This window comes from Eptesicus fuscus, chromosome 13 (genome assembly GCF_027574615.1).
Source record: "Eptesicus fuscus isolate TK198812 chromosome 13, DD_ASM_mEF_20220401, whole genome shotgun sequence".
Taxonomy (NCBI): Eukaryota; Metazoa; Chordata; class Mammalia; order Chiroptera; family Vespertilionidae; genus Eptesicus; species Eptesicus fuscus.
In genome coordinates, this window is record NC_072485.1 from 58,918,147 (window position 1) to 58,941,389 (window position 23,243).

At 38.6% G+C, this 23,243-nt stretch overlaps 1 protein-coding gene across 1 annotated transcript in view; it reads left to right on the plus strand.

The window, feature by feature from the left end:
- The window catches only part of LUZP2 (leucine zipper protein 2), a 147,100-nt gene that overhangs the window by 82,560 nt on the left and 41,297 nt on the right, over nt 1–23,243 (plus strand). The window contains exon 4 of the mRNA XM_054725292.1: nt 9,723–9,785. Within this exon, the coding sequence (XP_054581267.1) occupies nt 9,723–9,785 (63 nt within the window). The remainder of the gene's footprint in view (nt 1–9,722; nt 9,786–23,243) is intronic.

Genomic DNA, 23,243 nt, shown 5'->3' on the forward strand with positions numbered 1-23,243 from the left:
CTGGTCGCCCCTTAGTGCCCACCTGCTGGCCTGGTTGCCCCCAACTTCCCCCATGGCAGCCTGGTTGCCCCCAAAAGACCCCTGCCAGACTGGTCACCCCCACCTGCCCCCCCCCCACCAGCCTGGTCACCCCTCACTGCCTCCCTCTGCTGGCTTGGTCAACCCTAACTGCCCTCCCTGCCTGCCTAGTCACCCCTCACTTCCCCCCCCCCACTGCCAGCCTGGTTGCCCCTCACTGTCCCCCCTGCTGGCCTGGTTGCCCCTAACTCCCCCCGCCAGCCTAGTCACCCCCAACTGCCCCCCCACCAGCCTGGTTGCCCCCAATTTCCCCCCCTGCTGTCCTGGTTGCCCCTTACTGTCCCCCTCTGCCAGCCTGGTCACCCCCAACTACCCCGCTTGCTGGCCTGGTTGCCCCTCACTGCCCCCCCTGCCAGCCCGGTCGCTCCACATGCCTGCTGGTCAGTCATTTGGTCATCCCTCACTAACCCCCCTGCTGGCCTGGTTGCCCCACACAGCCTGCTGTTTGGTTGTTACTGTGAGGTCATCGTGACCAATTTGCATATTACCCTTTTATTAGTCTAGATGTTCTATACAATGTCTTAATACTACTTATGAATGGTAAGCAAATAGAACAGTTTTGAATAAGGAATATGTGGATTGAAGCTATATTATGCAATGGCTGGCATGTTCCTATGGTCCCTATAATACTCACATACAAGAAAGAGAGATGGTTCCTAGGAGAAGGTATCCATAGTCTTTAGAAGCAATCAATACAGCCTGGGCCTAGCTGTATGTTTTAGCCCCTTGGTTCAAAAATGATTAATTTATTTTGAATGTATTATTACTTAAAGAATATAATATTTCTGGAGGAGAAACCAAGATGGCAGCATAGGTAAACACCTGAACTTGCTGCCTCGCACAACCACTTCAAAACTACAACTGAAAGACAAAACAGACATCATCCAGAGCCACTGGAAGGCTGGCTAAGTGGAAATTCTACAACTAGAAGGGAAGAGAAAAGCACACTGAAACTCAGAGGAGCTGCAGAAGTAAGGAGGTATGGAAGACTGGCAATGAGTATGTGGCTGTCTTTTTCAATCCACAGGGAGACACAAGCTCCCAACTGCTCTGAACTCCAGTTCCGGGTGAGATTCTGGGGACCCAGACTCATACGGGGAGAAATTAGACTGTCTGGCAGCGGGCAGAATTCGAGGGCAGCTTTCTCTTAGAGGTGCTTGCAGTGATTACCAAAGGACACTGAGACCTGAGGGTCTCTTAGGGCAGGGCTGACGGAAGCCATTGCTATTTGCTCTGCCCTGAGACTCCACCCCACCTCAGCTGTGCACAGAGGCTTTTGCATATGAATGGTCTGGTCCTTTGAAATCTAAACTTATCTAACAAACTGCAGCTGAGTCAGAGAGACCCAGAACATCTAAAAGAAGGCCCAAGGCCCCACAACAGCTTGCATTGCTTCACAGCTAGGCCTCATCTGGGCACCTCCAAAACCCAAACAAAGAAGAGGAATCTGCAGATTTCTCCATAGCTCCTGCTGGGTGGCCTCAGGCAGAGGCTAAATTAGCACATCCTTGGAGATCCAAGAGCCAGTGTACCCAGGGTCAGAGTAGGACCATCCAGATTACAACTCCCAAGATCCATAAGGGACACACTCAGGGAGCAGACTCAGTGAGCACCAAAGCCCCACTGAAGCAATTCTTGCCTCATAAGGGTGTCTCCAGCACAGAAGTTCTCCCATCGTAGACACAGTTGATCCTCACAGCCAATTGGCCTAGAGGTCAATTCCTCCCAATGATACTAACTACAATCAAGGCTTAACTACAGCAAGACTGTGCACACAGCCCACAAAGGGGTGCACCAAGAGTGTCCACTTCAGGTAACTGGGGAGGCTGAGCCACTGGGCCCTATAGGACACCTAGCCCACAAAACCACTCTATCAACACAGGGAAGCAGCCAAAATGCGGAGACAAAGAAACAGGTCACAAATGACAGAAATGGAGGAAAGCAAACTACTGGATATAGAGTTCAAAACCACGTATTGAAGAATTTTTTAGGAAAGGCCAATAAATGTAATGAGACCCTCGAGAATTTCAAGAATTTTTTAGGAAAGGCCAATAAATGTAATGAGACCCTCGAGGATATGAAAAAGGACCAACTAGAAATTTAGCATACACTGACTGAAATAAAGAATAATATACAGAGATCCAACAGCAGACTAGAGGATCGCAAGAATCAAGTCAAAGATTTGAAATACAAAGAAGCAAAAAACACCCAATCGGAAAAGCAAAAAGAAAAAAAGAATCCAAAAATATGAAGATAGTGATAGGAACCTCTGGGACAATTTCAAGCATACCAACATCCGAATTATGGGAGTGCCAGAAGAAGAGAGATAGCAAGATACTGAAAACTTATTTGAAGAAATAATGACAGAAAACTTCCCCCATCTGGTGAAAGAAATAGACTTACAAGTCCAGGAAGTGCAGAGAACCCCAAACAAAAGGAATCCAAAGAGGACCACACCAAGACACATCATAATTAAAATGGCAAGTGCAAAATACAAATGAGAATATTAAAAGCAGCAAGAGAAAAATAGTTACCTACAAGGGAGCACCCATATGATTGTCAGCTGATTTCTCAACAGAAACTATGCAGGCCAGATGGGAGTGGCAAGAAATATTCAAAGTGATGAATAGCAAGAACCTACAACCAAGATTACTCTACCCAGCAAAGCTATCATTCAGAATTGAAGGTCAGATAAAGAGCTTCACAGATAAGAAAAAGCTAAAGGAATTCATCACAGAAAAACCAGTATTATCTGAAATGCTGAAAGGTATTTTTTAAGAAGAGGAAGGAGAAGAAAAAGGTAAAGATAAAAATTATGAACAACAAATATATATCTATCAACAAGTGAATCTAAAAATCAAGTGAATTAAAAATCTGATGAACAGAATAATCTGGTGAATATAATAGAATCAGGGGCATAGAAAGGGAGTGAACTGACAATTCTCAGGGGAAAGGGGTGTGGGGGATCGGGGAAGAGACTGGACAAAAATCATACACCTAAGGATGAGGACAGTGTCGGGGGGGAGGCGGTAAGGGCATGGGGTGGGTTGGGAACCGGGTGGAGGGGAGCTATGGGCGGGAAAAAGAGGAACAACTGTAATAATCTGAAAAATAAAGATTTAATTTAAAAAAAGAATATAATATTTCTTAATTTTTATTTATGATTTATTAGATATTTTATACATTAGTATCACACAATGTTAAAATAAATTGAATATATTTATTATGATTTATACATTTACCCTATCTCTTTATGGATCCAATTTTAAGTTTGGGTTATAAGGGAGGTATATATTTTGTTACAATAATTTGTCTTCAATATAAATAGAAATTTTTATTGTTCATTTCATTACTGCCACCAACAAAACAAAAGAGTAATGACTTTTATTAATGTTTTCTAGATCAGTGACCCTAAATGTTTGGTATTCATAGATGAATAAAATGCCCAAGTCCTATTGACACCTAATAGATTGCTAATATTTCAATTTTCCACAGGAGAATATAAAAAATAATGGAAGCTGCTGCTGCAAGTATCATGTACCACCATATCATCATCACTATTACTTCATGAAAAAATTATATTTGAACATAAGTTGTTGGAAAGAAAGATCTCAGACTAAACAATAGTCTCCAAAAGGGAAAAAAATAAACCTAGCTAAAATGTTCTACCATGGACAATGTCTTCTATCTTTATCACCTTCTTTATCTTCTTTTTATTATAACTACTAGTAGCCCTGTGCATGAATCTGTAACTCAGTAGCTTGCTGCTGCCCTCCTGTAGCTCTCAGCCCACTGCCCCGCCCTCGTGTAGCTCCCTCCACCCCTCTCCACCCCCCTTAAGCTTGCTGCCCTGCCCCCTCCTATAGCTCTCTGCTGCCTGCTTGTAGTTTGCTGTCCGACCCTCCTGCAGATCCATGATCCAGTTGTTATTTCATTGGTCGTTACACCTCATGGCGGAATGGATCATTAGCATAGTCCTCTCTTATTATATAGGATAATAATCATAATTATCATCATTACAACAAACTTAACTTTTGCTGTGGACTTGTGAAAACTTCATGACTCATAGGCACCAACATTTAGAATTACATTTAGGATCATTAACATAGTTAAAAGAAAATTACTAAAATCCCCAATGTAGTAATATCTGAACTCTTTGAAGAGTACCCCTCTGAAAATTTTAATTTTCCAAAATGATGCCAACAAGGTAAAAGAAAACAGTTAGTGTCAACTGGGTTTCATATCAATGTGCATTACAAAATAAAGATGGAATCATTCAAAATGTATTTATTCTTATTTTCCATATTCTCACTAGATGCTTAGATTGGATTTTGCTTTTTAACTACTGAAAATTAGAAGAAGACTGGAATAGGCAGATGCAGAGAAGTGATAAGTGACTGTAATGAAAAATTCTAAAATGATATTTTTAAATAACCATAGCTAGGCTCAGGAATCTAGCTGTTCCTGTTCATTTAGTATAGAAAAATACATGTAGGTTTTTATTATAGTTCCTGAATGAATTACTGCATTATGCAAAATTGATATTTTAATAATGAATCCAAGTTATGAAGAAAAGTTTAAATTATATTCTGAGCATTCAGTATAAGTATGCAATAAGAAATGAATTGCCAAAATGGTTAAACTGAATCATTTCTAATACTTAAAATATAGAGTAGAATAGAAGTGAAATTGGTAAAAAAAAAAAAAAAATACACATTGTATGGAGTACTAATCTCTCATTCCCCGTTGATATTGGTCAACATTAGTTTGGATAAAAATAGAAAGCACCCTAGCTTGTTTGGCTCAGAGGATAGAGCATCAGCCCTTGGAATGAAGGGTCCCAGGTTCAATTCTGGTCAAGGGCATGTACCTGACTTGCAGGCTCAATTCCCAGCCCCAGTAGAGGCATGTGCAGGAGGCAACCAATCAATGTGTCTCTCTCACATTAATGTTTCTCTCTCTCTGTCTCTCTCCCTCCCTTTAAAAATATCTTCAGGGGGAACATTAACAACAACAACAACAAAATCAGAGTGTGTTTTCCTAAGAGACTGTCCTGGCTATAAATGAGTCCTGGACAGCAGATTGCAACCTCAGGGAGAAAATGATACTTGATAGTACATACGTAGTTGAGAAAGATAATAGAAGTAGTCCTTTACTAATATCAGTAGCACAAAATTAAGGATTATCATGAAAACCAGGAAATGTCTTGGAGATAAAGTTCATATAACAAAAGAAAAATGCTGTGTCTGAAATATAATTATTTTGGGTCACTTAGGAATCTTTATGAGAGAAACAGCAGAGTTGTAGTAAATGTAGACCTGAGGTAGAATCATAAATTCACGGGGGTAAGGACTCACTCAGGTGTGAGTTTCATTCTTAAGGTTCAGTACCAACCAGATACACACAAGATGGCTCTTCGTCTTCTAATGCATTGTGTCTTACATTTTACTTTCACTATCATATCAAGAAAAAGAAAATGCCTTTTTGAGGAAATGGAACCTTACTAGGTTTTAAGAAAGCACAAATCCTTGCTGCTTCTGAGTACAGGCAGTCCTCGGGTTAAGTCGGACTCAATGTACATTGTTTCGTGGTTACTTGGCCATCTCCCATCCTACCTAATAATAGACAAATATGCAAATTGACCATACCTCCGACACACCCACAAGCCATGCCCACAAGCCACGCCCACCATCCAATCAGAGTGAGTATGCAAATTAACCCAACCAAGATGGCTACAACCACAGAGAGCAAGGTTTCCTAGGTAACAGAGGAAGCCAAGCTTTCCGCCTGCCCTTGCCAGGCCTAAGCCTCCACTCAAGCTACAAAGCTTCAATTATAGAAGGTAAACAAATTCAAACAGAAATGGCAGCAGAATGGAGCTTGAGAGAGCAGGCCAGGGTTGCTCCCGGCAACAGGGGAAGCAAAGCTTTCCGCACACCCTGGCCAGGCCCAAGCACTTAAGGCTACAAAGTTTCAATTATAACCCAAAGAGAAATGGCTGCCGGCCTCGGAGGGAGCCCCAGGTTTGGCTCCGCTCCAGGCTACAAAGTTTCAATTGTAGAAGGAAAATAAATTCCAGATACCAGGGCCTCCGCTTGGGTTGCCAGGGGGCATGGCCGGCCTGAAAACCACCACAGGCCCCTCACTCAGGCTGCCCCATGCCCCAAGGGAACCCCACCCTGATCAGGGACACCCTTCAGGGCAAACCAGCTGGCCCCCACCCCTGTACAGGCCTCTATCGTATCTAATAAAAGAGTAATATGCAGATTGATCATCACTGCCCCCATGTGGTCAAAGATCCTGCCCCCATGTGGACACAAGATGGCCACCACAGATGGCCAGCAGGAGAGGGCAGTTGGGAGGCACCTGGCCTGCAAGGGAGGGCAGTTGAGAAGGACAAGGCCTGCAAGGGAGGGCAGTTGAGAGGGACCAGGCCTGCAAGGGAGGGCAGTTGGAGGTGATCAACCCTGCAGGAGAGGGCAGTTAGGAGTGACCAGGCAGGCAGAGGAGGGAAGTTGGGGGCAAACAGGCTGGCAGCAGAGTGGTTAGGGGGTGATCAGGCTGGCAGGCAGAAGCAGTTAGGGGCAATCAGGAAGGCAGGCAGGCAAGCAGTTGGGAGCCAGAAGTCCTGGATTGGAGAGGGTACAGGCTGGGCTGAGGGACAACCCCCCTCTGTGCATGAATTTCGTGCACCGGGCCTCTAGTTTATTTTTAAAAAGAAAAAGTTCCATCATTCCGATGTATGTACATATGTGCTTTATGTTTTTTTTATTATTTCTTTACCACAAGTAAAGGTCAGGAATTGTTATCTTTCTTTTAATTTTTTTTTACTGTTTCACTTCATTACTGCTGTGTATGTGCTCCATGTGAGTGACATAGGTGCTCATGTAGGTGGGTTCCCACTTACAGCGAAAATTGTGTTATGTCATGCTGTAGGAACTATCTTCGCTGTAACCTGAGGACCTACTGTATACAGTTTAATTACATAATTCTGAATTGTTAATGCCAAACTCTTCCTCCCTCGCTTCCTGTTCCTCATATTCTCTCTCTCTCTCTCTCTCTCTCTCTCTCTCTCTCTCTCTTCCTCTTTCCTTCCTCACTCCCGCCTTCTCTTCTTCCTTTCTTATTTCTTTCCATTTCATTTTGTTTTCTTTTTGTTCTCTCTTATCTGCTTCCTGATTTAATAGATCACAAAATACAGATGGCTCACAATAAGGATGTCTATGGAAAACTGAGTTTCTAATATTAGAACCTTCCATTTACAACACTTTCGATTTTATACTCTAATTAGTGGTACTTCCAGCATTGGATAAAAATTTAGAAATTATAGCACTATTATAACACAGTCTTCCATTTTGCAAACTCTACTACCTTGTATGTTTAGAAATGTTCTGAATATAATAGGAAAAATCACAGTACACTGCAGTTGGTTCAGTGGAAGACTCATGCCTTCAATGTATGCTTGGAAAATTATAACATTTCAAATATTAGTGGACTTTATTAAGGAGGATATATCAGCAGAGTTTACTGGGATAGAATAGTACCATTAGGATATTGTTGTTATTATGTACTGTGGCCAGCTACTTTTAAAATTGAATTTCATTAAGATATAATTTACATAGAGTTTATTCCATTTAAGTATACAGTTTTAATGGGTTGGATCATTGTATATATTCAAGAAATAGAACATTTGCATTACTCCCTAAGTTCCCTTTGGCTATTTTATAATCTCTACTACCAATCCCCAACATATGACAACTACTAACATGATTGGGTTCCCTATCCTTTTGTTTGTATTTTTGTAGATTATCATGTAAATGTATTATACAAAACATAGCTTCTGATGACTGGATTCTTTCACATCCTACATATAATGCATTTGAAATCTATCTACATTGCTACATGTTTCAGCCCTTAATTCATTCTTAAAATTAGTATTCTAATATTGCATTTCATGGAGGTACCATAATTTAGTGCAGTGATGGCGAACCTATGACACGTGTGTCAGCACTGACACACGTAGCCATTTCTGATGACACGCGGCCACTGAGGCAGCCACATGCCGAGGATGAAACATTTGCTGCTCCTGAGGATGAAACATTTGCGAAATAATGTTTTTTCCTCAAAGTGACACACTACCCAAGTTATGCTCAGTTTTTTGGCGAAGTTTGACACACCAAACTCAAAAGGTTGCCCATCACTGATTTAGTGTTAATCGGTTAATGCACATGTAGTATTTTCCAACATTTGACTATTATGAAAAAGATACTATAAACATTTATGTACACATTATATATTCTTTTGGGTAAATACCTATAAATAATTGCTCTATAATGCAGTATGTGTATGTTTAACTTTATAGGAAGCTGTCAACATTGTTTCCCAAAGTGACTGTACTGTTTTATATTCCCACGCAACTATTTTTTCAATTATCTTTTTTTTATGTGACTATTATAATCTATTTGTTTGTGTTCTATTTCTTCTACTGAAGAATCAACACCAATAATCTTAGATGTAGAGAGACAAATGACTGAGGTTCTTAAGTTGGAATGTTTGAAATTGGGTCTGCCCTGGAAAAACAGGAAGCATATTCATCTGTGTTTTATTGCTAGAATAGTATATTCCAACTAGAGACCCTGTGCACGAAATTCGTGCACAGAGGGCGGGGTCCCTCAGCCCAGCCTGCACCCTCTTGCAATCTGGAACCCCTCAGGGGTTGTCCGACTGCCGGTATAGGCCCAATCTGGGACTGCTGGCTCCTAATTGCTTGCCTGCCTGCATGCCTGATCGCCCCTAACCACTCACCTGTCTGCCTGATCGCCCCTAACCCCTCTGCCCACCTGCCTGATCACCCCTAACCACTCGCCTGTCTGCCTGATCACCCCTAACCACTCGCCTGCCTGCCTGATCACCCCTAACCACTCTGCCTGCCTGACTGCCCCTAATCACTCTGCCTGCCTGACTGCCCCTAATCACTCTGCCTGCCTGATCGCCCCTAATCGCCTCTGCCTCGGCCCCCGCTGTCATTTGGCTGTCTAGTCTAATTAGCATATTACGCTTTTATTATTATAGATGTGTTAGCCAAACATATACCTTCTGAGAGAGATTTCTGTTATAAGCACTTTTACATTTGTAATGATCCTCTTAAAAAGCCTGTTCTTCTAAAGGGCAAATGCTCTTCACCTCCTGTCATATTAGCTTACTGTCTTCTCCTTGGACATATGTCAAATTCAAATTTGGTTGTCAATTTAAACTTATCCATATTTAACCTTACCTTAATAAATAATTGAAATAAGCCGTCAAAACTGAGGCATGGAATTGAAGAGATATACTTAGCATCTAAAATTAGAGGTCGGGCATGCCTGGGTGACTGGAATTCTTTGCCAGGGGGAACAGTAAGCCACGTTCTTTAAGGATTATCTGTTAATATGTTTCCTCTGAGCAGGCTTTGGTTTTCTCTTCCTGCCTAGAACAGCTGGATAACCAACTCCCAAAGTGGAGTTGTTTCCTGTTTCATTTCCAAAGTCTTCGGACTCTTTTACTTGGCTGAAAAATTCATTTTGTAAAGTTTGAAGAAATGCTAATCATCAAGTTTAAACATATAAATGAAATTAAGGCACTAATTCATGTTTCTGCTCTTACAGTCAAAAAAAATTCAAGCCCAGCTGAAGGAGCTTCGTTATGGGAAAAAGGATTTATTATTTAAGGTGAGCATCTTTCTCCCTTCCCCCTCCAACTTGGTAGCCCAGTGTGTAAGTTATTTAAAATATGACTTAGCTTAAATTTCCAGATTTGCACAATAATTAGAGTTGTATTTGACTGCATTTAATTAATGGAGATAAATGCATATATGGTTTCCTGGGTACTTACTTAATCAAAGGCAGGCATCATTACAAAGTATTGACCCTAAATTACTTTAATTTAGCATTGAAGAATATTGTCCGTTGGAATATTTACATTAGGGAGAGCACTTATTAAGTTTCCTAAGATGAGTTCATTGGTGACCTACATTCTTAACTTCCAGAGATCCTGCAAAAATCACTTTATTGTCAAGAGTCTTCATATTTAGTCATTGTTGATAGATTTTAGCTATTGATACTTTTCTTTACAAGACTATCAAGTCAAGACCTCTACCTCATTAGACATCTATCACAAACTATGGATGTGATAGATTGAATAATGACCCACCCCAAGGATATAAACTTGGTAATCTCTGGAACTTGGTAATGTGATCAATAATGGCAAAGGCAACTTTGAAAATATGATTAAGTTAACAATTTTGAGATGGGAAGATTACCCCAAATTGCCCAGGTGGATCCTAAATATAATCACACAAGTCTTTATAAGAGTGAGACAAAAAGGCCTAAATAAGAAGAAAGTTATGTGACCACAAAAGCTGGGGGAGAAAAGACAATGAGAAGGATGTCCGTCCTTTGGCCTCTGAAAAGAGCTAGCCCTGCCAACACTTTGGTTTAATCCATAAAATTCCTTTTAGACTTCTGACTTCCTGAACTCTACAAGAATACATTTGTGTTGTTTTAAGCCACATAGTGTAATGTAGTTTGTTATACCAGCAAACTACTACAGATAAGTTATTTTTGTCTCCCTTAAGCATGGGAAATAAGAGGCAGGTGCTTTTCATTGTAGTGCTAATGATGCATTTTCATTGCCAGATGCAGTAGAAAATGGGGTATTTGGCTCATAGTAGTAGGAATAATAATTTGTTTTAATAAATAATAAGAGCAAATTACTTTGTATATAATATTGCTTTTTTAAAATGTTTTCATGAGATTGATCAGCCCAATCTACAAATGTAAGGTTTAAAGAGGGATAATTCCTCATTTTATTTAATAGTTGGAAAATCCTGCAGGTTGTTGTTGTGTTTTTTTTTTCTGTTTTTTTTTTTTTTTTTTCTATAAACAGTAAGAAATGACTTACCTCTCCTCTTCACTTTTGGCTTAGAGTCATGAGAAGGTGTTCCTTTCATGCCAACCAATATTTATGAAATACTAATTATATGCAAGACACATCCTTGCCACTTGCTCTTCCATAAATATGCTCCCTGCCATTCCTTTAACCTCATTTGTAACAGGACATTCCCCAGTACACCAAGAAAACTGTTAATTAATTCTCCTTAATGCTTACCGATGCCAACTTCTCAGCACTCTTCTCATTGTACATAATGAATAGACAAGACAAAAGTATGAAACACAAGGCCTAACATTAATCTTTCAGACCAAGACCCTTGAGCTCCGAATATCTTAACTCTTACATTCAGCTTGGCCTTGGCTTTTTGCAGTCATCAACAATAAATAATTGAAACAGAAAAAAAAAAAAAAAGAATATATGTATGTTTTCATTTGCGAAGAAATTTCTAGTTCTCTGTGAATTAGTTTAACTTAAAATCAGGAATATAATAAAACAAATTCAACTTCCTAGAGCTGACAAGGTTTAGGTATTAGGCCGACAGAAATATGAAGCTTTTAAATCTTTTGAATTTTGTTTCTCAAATAGAAGAGTTATAGAGAGAAAAATTGGGAGAAGAGAATGAGGAGACCTGATAATTTTCAGCGATCTGCTTTTTTGTAATATGCCAGTTGTTGAATATGGATCCATAATTCATCAACTTTCAGAAAAGACCAAAATGAGGACTCGTTGAAAATCTTTATGGTTTGAAAATGAAACATTCCATGTAAGCCTTGTTATTTCATGCCATATTGGGAGGAGCACTTGCATTTTAAATCAAGTGAGTTGTGTATGAATAGACCATAAAGTTGCATACATTAGAATGCTCTGTTTATACCCTTCCCAAAAAGCGGTTTAACAGAAATATTTTTATATTTTAATAACTGACATAACAAGAGGTCTTGAAGCTTGAGAATTTTATAACTGGTCCAGGAGCTAAGCAAAGTCAACAAGGCCCCAGATTTTCTCATTTGTTTGTTGACATGTCATGATCCTCAACTTACTAACTTGTTCTAAGCTTTGAATCTTCATTGTATTATGATAGTGACTAAGTATCTATGTATATGCTGCCTTCATCCAACTGTGTGCAAAGTCAGAGAAGAAGGGGTGGGGCCACTTGTCCTTCAGGGTCATAATTTTTATAAAGAAGAAAAAAATTTTAAGAATTCTTCCCAAACTTTTTTATATATCCTTGCAGAAGTGAGACCTTAGTGTTTTCAGCTTTTTTGTGTGTGTGAAATATTGCTTCTTTTTTGCTATAAAGGAAGGGGATTACTGATGGGGAGGGAACTAACAGTTTCTACTACAATGTACTCATACACTCATCTTGATAGCAGTAAGCTCATCTGATTTGATTTGCCTACTACTGTATCCACAGAGTACATTTAGGTCTTGCATAAACGTATTTTATATGTACATTGATTACCAGGGCAGTAGATAGTATAAACGGATATATGCAGCCCTAATGTATTTAACCACAGAAATTCACCCATGTTTCTTTAAAACTCAGCACGCAGCTTTGGCTGGTTTGCTCAGTGGTTAGAGCACCTGCCCAATTCCCTTTCAAGCACAATAAATACCAACAGATGCACTGGTTTCTATAGGTTCTAAATGCTTCTATTTTCAGTCCACATAAAAATAAATATAAATTTTTAATGTGAGACATCTGTTTCTTCTGAGCATACTGCAAGTTCTACATGTGTTTCTGATCAGAACTCACCTTAGGTTTTAAATGATAGATTAGAAATCATGGCCTGTAGTAGAGTCAAATTTGAGCATGTTGGAAGTATTACTGAGGAACAAACCACATCCTCAAGTAGCTTTCACCTTTAATTAAAGTATAGAACAATTACACTAGTGTTTCTATTCTAGACATGATTTTTTTGAATGTATGATAGAAAAAAGAGTGAAGAAAACATACTGCAATTTCTCATTATACAATTTTTTTAAATGCCTTGTTTTTCATATTTATCTTAATGGTGATGCCAACTATTATTTCAGCAAACAGCAAGTTCTTGTCTTCCTTTTAATACTTTTTTGGCAAAAAAAAATTTAGATGTTCTCCTTTGTGGTGGCAGGAGACCTTTCAGATACATATTTGTGAATTGACTTGATTTATTTGACTTCCTATTGTTATTGGTGGAAGTAGGGCATCCCTTTCCCCACTAAGTGCTAGAGGTGGGGTCCTTACCGTAGCTCAAGAAAAAGAACTTTCTGAGACTCACACAGGAAAATGAGTAATTTTCGCTTGCGTGGAATTACATCTCTGTGCTTCCAAAGTCCTATTTCTCTTAATCCAGTCCTGGAAGAAATGCAAGTGAAGATTCAGGAGAACTAAAAGCAAAAAGCAGTGTCCAGAGTTTCTGTTCCATGTTGGCATTGGACTCAGTTCAGTATCAGGCGAGTTGCAGTCCATTAGTCCATTGTGTGGGGTCCAAGAGAGCCTAGAGCCAAGAGAGAGACCTCCTTTGTTTAGGGGATTAAATATCTTAAATCTTCCAACTCTTGCAGCGGTCATGCCTACTCTGGCCAATGACCTGTTCCCACGTGTGACTGAGACACAAGTACATTCCCTGTTTTACCAGACTTTACTGGGCATGTGTTCACTCCCTTCCCTCAAGGATCTGTGGGGAATGGACTGGGGCTCCCTGCGAAGTATAAAGCAGTTAGCTTCCTGGCAAAGCTGCACAAATGACATATACCTTTTGGGCTTCCCTTTGCTCCTTTCCTGTTATTAATAACTAGGTTTATTCCAATGGTATCACTATCATTGCTGTTACTCTGTTACTATGGAGTTTGTTAACCTATGCATAATAAAAGAGGAGCCAATTACTTTCAAATATAATTGCATAGAAAGCTGCCAAAACAGACAAATTTAGAGAATTATAAAAAAAATTAGATTTCTCCAGGGTGGGAGTAAGGGGGAGAGATCAACCAAAGGACTTGTATGCATGCATATAAGCCTAACCAATGGACACAGACACCAGGGGGGTGAGGGCATGAGTTGAGGGGGGTTGAGGGGGCAATCGGGGGTAAGGACACATATGTAATACCTTAATCAATAAAGAAAAAATTACTTATATCCAAACTGTATGTTAAAACTTATGAAACATCATCTGAAATTAAACATATGATATAGAAACTTAAAAAAAGAAAAGACACAAAATACTTTTAAAAAATAAATAAAGAGTATTTTTTCTATGAAAACAAAACAAAAAAAAAAAAGATTTCTCTATAGTTTGCAAATAGAAATGTACAGCTTGTGAAAGCAAGAGCAGGATCCCTAATAACTACACCCTGGAGACAACACTACCACTTCAATTACTGTCCCTAATGTGTCTCTTATAGAAAAATTTCAGGTATCTTAGTCTCTACCTACCATTATTGTTTAAACTGAACAAAGCCCATTTAAGAAACAAGTACAATAAAGATATTACATAAATTTTCAACAACATAGAACCTTCACATTAGAAGGGTCCTGTAACACGTTTGATTCCAATCTCTAGCATGATATTGACTAATCTCCCTGACAGCATTGCCCCGATTGTAGATATTCAGTGATTAAGGTGTTGCAGCATTCCATTGTAGGTCTTTCCTTCTTACAAAATTCTGAACATTTGCAAATCGGATTCTCACTGCCAATTGTGGTTGATTTTTTTACATGCCAGGCTCATATTTCTAAAGTGAGCTTCCCCATAGTCTTCCTTTTGGGGTTCCTTCTTTATGCTTTGACTCTATCTGCCTTTTCTATTCTTTGTGTCCACTCTTCTAAGGCCCCTCCAGAAAGAAAATTTGAGTCTATGATGTAATTAATGTTAACTCCCAGGATCATTGTGGTTTTAATCCAAGGATGGAACTCAATTTATTGTTAATGGTGAAGTAAACTGGAGAGGTGAAGTGGGGTATAATATTTGAATAGGTAACAAAAACATTTCAGTACTCTAAACTCATGCTACTTAGCCAGAAGCCAAAATTTAGTCACCAACACACAATTTTCTGTTTTCTTCCCTATTGTGTAATCTCTTTTGTCAAAGTCATAATGAGCGTATCTTCCCATCCTGCCCCCAACCATTGCTACTCTGTCTATAGAAATAGAAATCTGATCATTCTCTGAGGCTGGAAAACTCCATATAGGATATGATAGGTGATGTGTGGGAACTCTATGAACATGTTTAGAGAAAAATCTTTTTGCTTAATCAGTGCTTCTTGCAACAAGTCAGATAAGCCACAGAGCACAGTTAAGAAACACCTACTATGGAGCCTAGACATGCATTTGCTGCAAGTGAAACAAAACAAAGCACTTCTAAAAAAGGCTAGTTTAGAATTTTGACTCATCTATAGATAAAGGTACTTACTTATATCAGACCTGAGCATCATCTAGTAAATATTTTGTCCAGTTTTTCTTCCTTAGTAAGTGTACATTGAGGTGGTAAGAAGAATATAGAGTTGCAATCAATAGATCAGGGTTCTTTTTATTGATTTCAGAGAGAAAGGGAGAGGAAGAGAGATAGAAACATCAATGATGAAAGAAAATGATTGATCATCTGCCTCCTGTACAACCTTTATTGGGGATCGAGCCCAAAACCGGGCATGTGCCCTGACCAGAAATTGAATCATGAATCAACCCTCAACCACTGAGCCACACCAGTCAGGCAAAGTGAGGGTTCTTTATTAACTCTTTCACTTAACCTGGAAACTGAGCTAAAGGAGTCACTTAGCCTAGTTGAGTATCAAATCCTCTGTCAGAAAACTATGAATAAGATAAATACACATACTTCAAAGTCATGCAACAGATCAAAAGAGATTAATATGCAATTAATTTTGCAGAATATTTTATACACATTCCATTATCCAAGAATTGATTTTTTTTCCAGAGAAAAATGTATTTCTCAAGGTCATAACAGGTCACTTTTTTTCAATCTAAACAATTGTTTTCTTGGTGCCATTCAAAAAATGCATCACATCCTGTTGACTCAGACCTTCAGACATTATAGTCTGAGGGATGTGTAAAACTGCATTCCTGGCCCTTTTTTCTCCCTTACGTTATAGAGCCACCTCATAAGCCAGGGGCAAAGCAGTTCATCCCCTTCATTTCAGGCAAATATATTTGTTTTATTCACTTATAAATGAATGAAAAATTGAGAACATTCTAGAGAGAAAACAGCTCAAGTTTTTTTTAGTATTTATATGATAAGGACTAAGAGCATAATGGCTTTTTAGAAATGAAATTATTGAGATATGCATATTTATAAAATTTTTACACAACATTTTTATTAAAGAGAATAACTTGATATAGCGACCAAGAGCTAAATGCAGTTTCTTCACATAATTGCCATTGACCATTATCTGGATACAGAGATATGAAAGATTATATTCTCTTTTCAACTGCCTTTAACATATTGTTTATGGTAATAATAGATAGAAATTGTCTGTAGTCTTAATTAGACATATAAGAAGCCTTTCCTATACTAATTTGATTTTTTTATAGTAACAGGTGGAAATTTATTGAGAAATAAGTACAGACTCCCACGTGGGGAGGGGAAAAGAGTCCCACTAATTTGATTTTATTCTTGGTTCTATCTTGGTCAAATTTGATATGCTGGTATACAGAAAATTAATTCATTAAAATCTGTAAAAAATTCTAAAGGAGTATTAAATATAGCTATCTGGATTTCTTTTTGTTTCAGATTGAACAGAAAGAATATACTAACTAATTATTCCATCATGCCCCCTTTCTGAATATATTCAACTTATTTTTACTTTCAGATACATTGCTAATAAATGGTGATGTCAAAATTCCATTTTTACTTACTTGAGCTCTATTATTTGCATGCTGCTTGGGTTTTAACATTACATTAGTCTGTAAAAGTCCAGTAGCAATCAAGCACAGTCTTTGGGATTGTACAATTCTAGCTCTTTTAAAAACAATACCAGGCTTTACTAAATGAGGATGTTCTCATTGGTGTTTCATAAATTATAACATGTGTAGGATCACATGTGTAGGATTTTAAAAGGATGTTCTGACTCAGTATGTCTTGGGTGGGTCTTGAGATTCTGCATTTTAATTGAGCCCCTAGAGAGTGCTAACTGTGAAGGTCTGTGGGCCACACTTTAAATTGTAAGGTTCTAGGCATTTAATATATCTGCTGTGAAAAGTTTTTGTGTGTTTTTTTTTCTTTCTTAATTTTAAAAATTGATAGATCTTTCCAGGTAGCTCAGTTGGATACAGCATTGTCCTAATATGCCAAGGTTGAGGGTTCTAATCCTGGTAAGAATCAACGAATGAATGAATGCACAAATGGATGGAACAACAAATTGATGTTTCTCTTTCTCTCTCTCTTTCCCTCTCTCTCAAATAAATAAAAAACATTTTAAAAAATTCTATAGACATGGTGTAGTAGAAAGAACCAGAATTTGAAATCAGTTGATCTGAGTTCTCTTTCACTTAACTTATTAGTATCTCATTTGCCTATGGACCTCCGAAAGAAGGTATTTAATATCCATCTCTCCCCATTCCTACTCACCCCCCATCACAGCTGACATTTTTCAGCACACATAAAAAAGACAAAGTTGGATGACACATTGCTCTGCCCTCAGTCCAATAAGGGAGACAGGCTAGTTTACAATTACTTTGAATACAACATGACAAGTGTTTTATAATCACTTCACCTACTACTCTTGTGGCAATGATCAGTTGAGGGGAGGCTCAAAGATCAATAAACCTTGGGACAAGCTTCATGGAAGAGTGATATAGTGTTTAGATACTGAAGGTATTGCGACAAAGACTACATAGACTTGCTAGGTACTCAGTAAATATCTGTAAAAAGGAAGGAAAGAGTCAATGAGCAAGTGAGAAATGCTGTCTTTATTGAAAACACAGTATAGTCATATGTAGGGCAGTTTGGACATGCATTACTATTTAATAATCATCATAAAATGTGCTAGGATATATGGTGCATGTGGAGGAAAGGAAGAGGAGAAATTGGGAAGATGGGATGTGTCAGATCATGAGGAGTATTAATGGTGTTAATAATTTTTAGAGAAAAGTATCAATCCTATATAATAAAGAGGTAATATGCAAATTGACTCTCACACCCTTGTGTCACAAGATGGCCACCCTATATTGTCACAAGATGGCCGCCCCGCATTGTCACAAGATGGCCGGCCAGCAAGGGAAGGCAGTTGGGGGCAACCAGGCTGGCAGGGGAAGGCAGTTGGGGGTGATCGGGCCAGCACAGGAGCAGTTAGGTGTCAATCATGTCGGCAGGGGAGTGGCTAGGTGTCAATCAGGCCAGCAGGGGAGCAGTTAGGGGGCGATCAGGCTGGCAGGCAAAAGTGGTTAGGGGCAATCAAGCAAGTAGGCAGGTGAGTTGTTAGGAGCCAGCAGTTCCAGATTATGAGAGGGATGTTGTGTATAGATAAGAGGAATATCCCCCGAGGGGTCCCAGATTAGAGAGGGTGCAGGCTGGGCTGGGGGACAACCCTCCAATGCATGAATTTTGTGCACTGGGCCTCTAGTATTTTTATAAATAATGCTTCTCTTTGTTGGTAAGGGAAGGTTCAAGCTCCTGCTGCCTTGTATATGGAGATCAGCTTATCTCTCTGATTTGTTCTTCTCCTCCCATTGGGCCTGCATGGCTTGTGTTTCCAGCCAGTGAGGCAGATACCAGCAACAATTTAATACCATGCAGGTACTTCTGACTGATCAGGAGGCTCACAGGTTCTGGTTCTGTTTGTTTTTTACATCTTTTGACTTTAAGGTAAATAAAGGACAAAATGTCAGAGGAAAGGAGGCTGATGATATAGAGATATTATACTCAGAAAATAAATCCTCCCAAAATACATCACAATCTAATATTTTCATATTTCATTTTAATAAGTAATTTAATGAGAATGGAAAGTGAATTGCTATTTAATGGAGTATAAAACTTTTCTCATTTAAAGTCATCTCCCAGGCTGTAAAAGAAGCGGCAGAATGGAATATTCTGAGTTAAAAAAAAAAAAAAAAAAGGGTGGGGGAGCTTTTGGATTTGTCTTACTTATTTGGGGCATTTATTGAGCCTGTGTTTTATTCAGAACTGGACTCACCATCTTCATCTCCAACCCATATAAGGGGCAGGATTTTGCAGCATTTAATATCAGACACTCTGGATACTGACCTCTGTCAATTTCATTTTAGATTTGGAGATGAGTAAACATGTCTCTTTTTTCTCATCTATAAAATGAGAATACTGTGAGCTTCTACATCATACAGTTATTTTGAGAATCTAATGAGCTGATACAAATAAATCATCAACTAGTAATAGTATCTGACACATATTGATTGCACAAATATTAGCTATTACTATTCCAAAATGTTTTTAAATTACATTCTTTTGATCATAATATTGATAACCAAGTGTTTTGAGCTCTAAAATAAACTTAGGTAAAATCCAGGCTCTTCCTACTCTTAGCTGAATTGCATAACCTCTCTGAGCTATTTTCACAACTGCAAAATATAAATCATCACTACAGTATAGAAATGGTGTGTGTACAGCTAGGGGGTGTGAATCAGCCACCTAGTAGGCTCTTGGCAAATGCTGGTTGCCTTCATGTATTTTTGAAATACATGCAGACAGAAATAAAAGGCTAAACTCATCCCCCATTTTCATGTTGCTCACAGGCAAGCCTGAGAGAGGATTGAGAGGAACTGTTGTATTTAGATAAGAGGGACATAAGTGGAATCCACAGGGTATATTTCACTGGGCCCACGTATCCTCTCATTATCTCAAGGAAAATGTGGGAAGTCAATTTCTTCCCAGCATTCATATATAAAGGTGCTGTGGCACCCTGAGGTGTTGGCTCTCAATGCATTATATTTCATAACTCTACCAAGCTTCTCTCATACCATAGTTGTGTTTTACACTTCTTAATGCTAATAAGGATTTTGCAAAACAGTGATAGGATTTTCATTTATAATTTTTCAGATTATATCATTTCTGATTTCAAAGTTTTACCTGGTTAGTTTCTCTGTTGAGAGAAAAGTATATTAAGCACAAACTCTAGTTGCACAAACATAAAAAAGAAAAACTAGCCTTCAGTTAGAGCTAATAGGCTAGGGTTAAGCAGAAATTAATGCATTAAACAGATGTTCCTCAAACAACTTCCATGTGTCACACTGTGTTAGATGCAGTTTATATAGCAATAAATAATTCAAATGTAACACTTTCTATAGGGAGGTTAAGGTTGTTTCAGATAGGTGGAGATTTTGTGTATTGCCTAATGTCCAATGTTTCAAAGCACCATCATTTAAGAAAAAATTTAATTAATTTATTTATTTATTCAACCATCCATTCATCCATTAATTCATTTAAACATCAGTTGTATTGAGGTATAATTTTCATTCAGTAGAATTTATCATTTAATCTTTATATACACACATATTTATACTGTGTAACTGTCAACATGATCAGACATTATCATTGCTATAATTTGAAAAAGTTAATGTGGCCCCTTTGCAGTCCATCTCCTCTCCCCACTCCAAACCAATGGAGATTATTATGGATAGACCCACCATTAGTGCCTATTATGCTCATATCTATATTTATGCAAAGTTTTGATTTTTACTACTCTGCTGTAGAAAGCAATGAGTGTCAATTCTCTTTAAATCTGTGCAGTTGAAATCTTATGTTCTTTGCAAGCTGGAAACCACATTGTAGTATTAATTTCCAGATGCCACTGGCAAGAAACACATTTCCCTAAATAGACTCCTAGTTGCCATTTCCAGAGATTAGCGATATAATTGGATGTCAAAACACATCCTTTCTGCGTCTTTCTCCACTCCTCCATGCTGTTTTCATAATAGGAAAACCTAAAAGCAATGAGGCAGGTGATCTTACTTATCTAATTCTGGAACTCAAAAAGCCTACAATAAGAGGCGGAGAAATGTTGCCAACATGACTGCACATTTATTTATAACCACACAGAAAAGTGATTGTAAAATAATCCTTCTAAATATTGTTCTACATCTTCACATTGTCTGTGTCAGTTCAGGCTCTCTGTTTCTGAATTATTGGCAGGGCTCCCTGACTTCAGTCATTCCTTCTCCAAGCTATCTTCCACCCTGTCAAAAGAAGGGTTGTCTGTTTAAGTTTTGAATTTGCCCATTATTCCACTTCTAAATCCATCATTACCTATCCATTTCCTACAGGACCGTATCTAACCTCCTTAGTATGGTTTGCAAGGCTCATCCCTTCAGTCTCATCAGTATTGAACACTGAACCATTGAAGACTTGCATTTCTTGTAGTTTTCCATTTCTTATATCTATGTTTTCTTCCACTAATGAGTCTGTCCAGCCTTTCTTCACTTGATTAATTCTTAATAATGTTTTAATTGCCTGCAGAGCTTATCATCCTTAAGGCCTGCCTCTGCCCTTGGGCATAACCTGTATTCCATTATACCTGGGCTGGCAGTGAGGAGGACCGAAGATTTCTTCCAAAATGATGCCCCGGCTCTCTAAGTCAGCATGCCTGGGAAGTTAGCAACTGGTCTTCTTAGCTTGACCTTCCTTATAACCTCCACCTTATGGGTAACTGGAGTAGAAGGTTGGGGGAGGGGGTGATCAGTCCTTAAAATCCTTGCCTTGTCATACACAGAACAGAACCTTCACCAACAGCCCTACGTGAAATGAGAAACACTGTTTGCCTGTCCCTGATTGGGTGAAACCATAGCCATGGACTGGGAGCTTAGGAGAGAAGGAACCCTACCTGCTTGGCTTCACTATCCTCAGGTAGAACACTCAGAGTAAAGTTTCCATCACACAGAACTGGGTAGGATTAGGAGGGAGTGGTTACTATTCTTATCAAGATTTAGTAGGTTTTTCTAATGAATATTTATTCCTGTTCTGTATGCCCTTAGGACAATTTCCAGTGACTTTTAATGACTTAAAAAGAAATAATTTTAGCCAACTAAATGATTGTTTCACTGAAGAAAATGTCACTGAGCTCCTTGCACGGCTATTCTATAAAACTTGCCCAATTATTACGCAATTTTAAAACTAGAGTTTTGGTGCTTGTCTTCCCAGAAACCTTTCCTGATTCCCTAAGTTGAGGTATGAGACCATCCTCTCTTTCTACATTATATTGACAGTGTCTTTTTATGTCTCTGTTCTCCTCTAGTTCTAATATTTTTTCCAAGTTCTTCCCTAGCTACCTATCCCATCAACCCTTACTTCATCTCCAAAATGCAATTAAGGTCCATACTCATTAGCAATATCTCCTCTCTTTTCACTCTTGACTCTAGAAACATTCTTCTTTGCTTTGTGAGAAACCTATGTGTATCTCTGTTTTAGTGCTGACTGTACTACATTTAAACTGTATATTTTTTCACCTCAGTAGTGTCTATAAACTCCTCACTTACAGGCCAGCATTAGACACATAGTAAATACTTATGAGTTTATTCAACACATGCATATTGAGAGTAAATTATGTGCCAAATACTTTCCAAGGTATTGGGAATACAAAGGTGTACACTAATACATGCTATACATGTCCTTATGTAGCAAATGACCTAGAAAAAAGAGGTATTAAGTAAATAGTTAAACAAGTGAATTTAAAAAATGAGATGTACTGAGATAAATCTCTACATAATATTCAGAGAGGTAGTACTGTCAATGATATACTTAGACGTGTGATGAGAAAAGTGATGAGGAAGGGACAACTGAGATGAAATAAAAGAGCAGATGGTGTCTGAGTAGCAGAGAGCTTCAGGGGGGAAGAGTAAAGCAGAGGGATATGCATATCAAGCACCGAGTGCAGCGTGGGAACAGAGATTCAGGACCTGAGTGCTTCCTGTGGCTGGAAGACCCAGCATAAAGGAGAGCTGGAGTTAGCAGGACAGATAATACTCAGATAATGTGGGGCCAGTAGGGTATGGTCAGGATTTTGGATTTTATTCTAGAAGAGTGGTCAGCAAACAATAACCAAGTCCTACCTGTTACCTGACTTGGTTTTTTATGATGTGCAGGCTAGAACTGGGATTTGAATTTTTAAAATTATTATTATTATTTTAATCTAAAGAAGAAGAATATTTTAGGGTATGTGAAAATCATTTGAAACTCAATTTGTTTAAAAAAAAAGAAAAAAGGAAAGACCAACAAAACCCTAGTATTGGAATACATCCATTCTCATTTCTGTATGTACCATCTATGCCTGCATTTGTG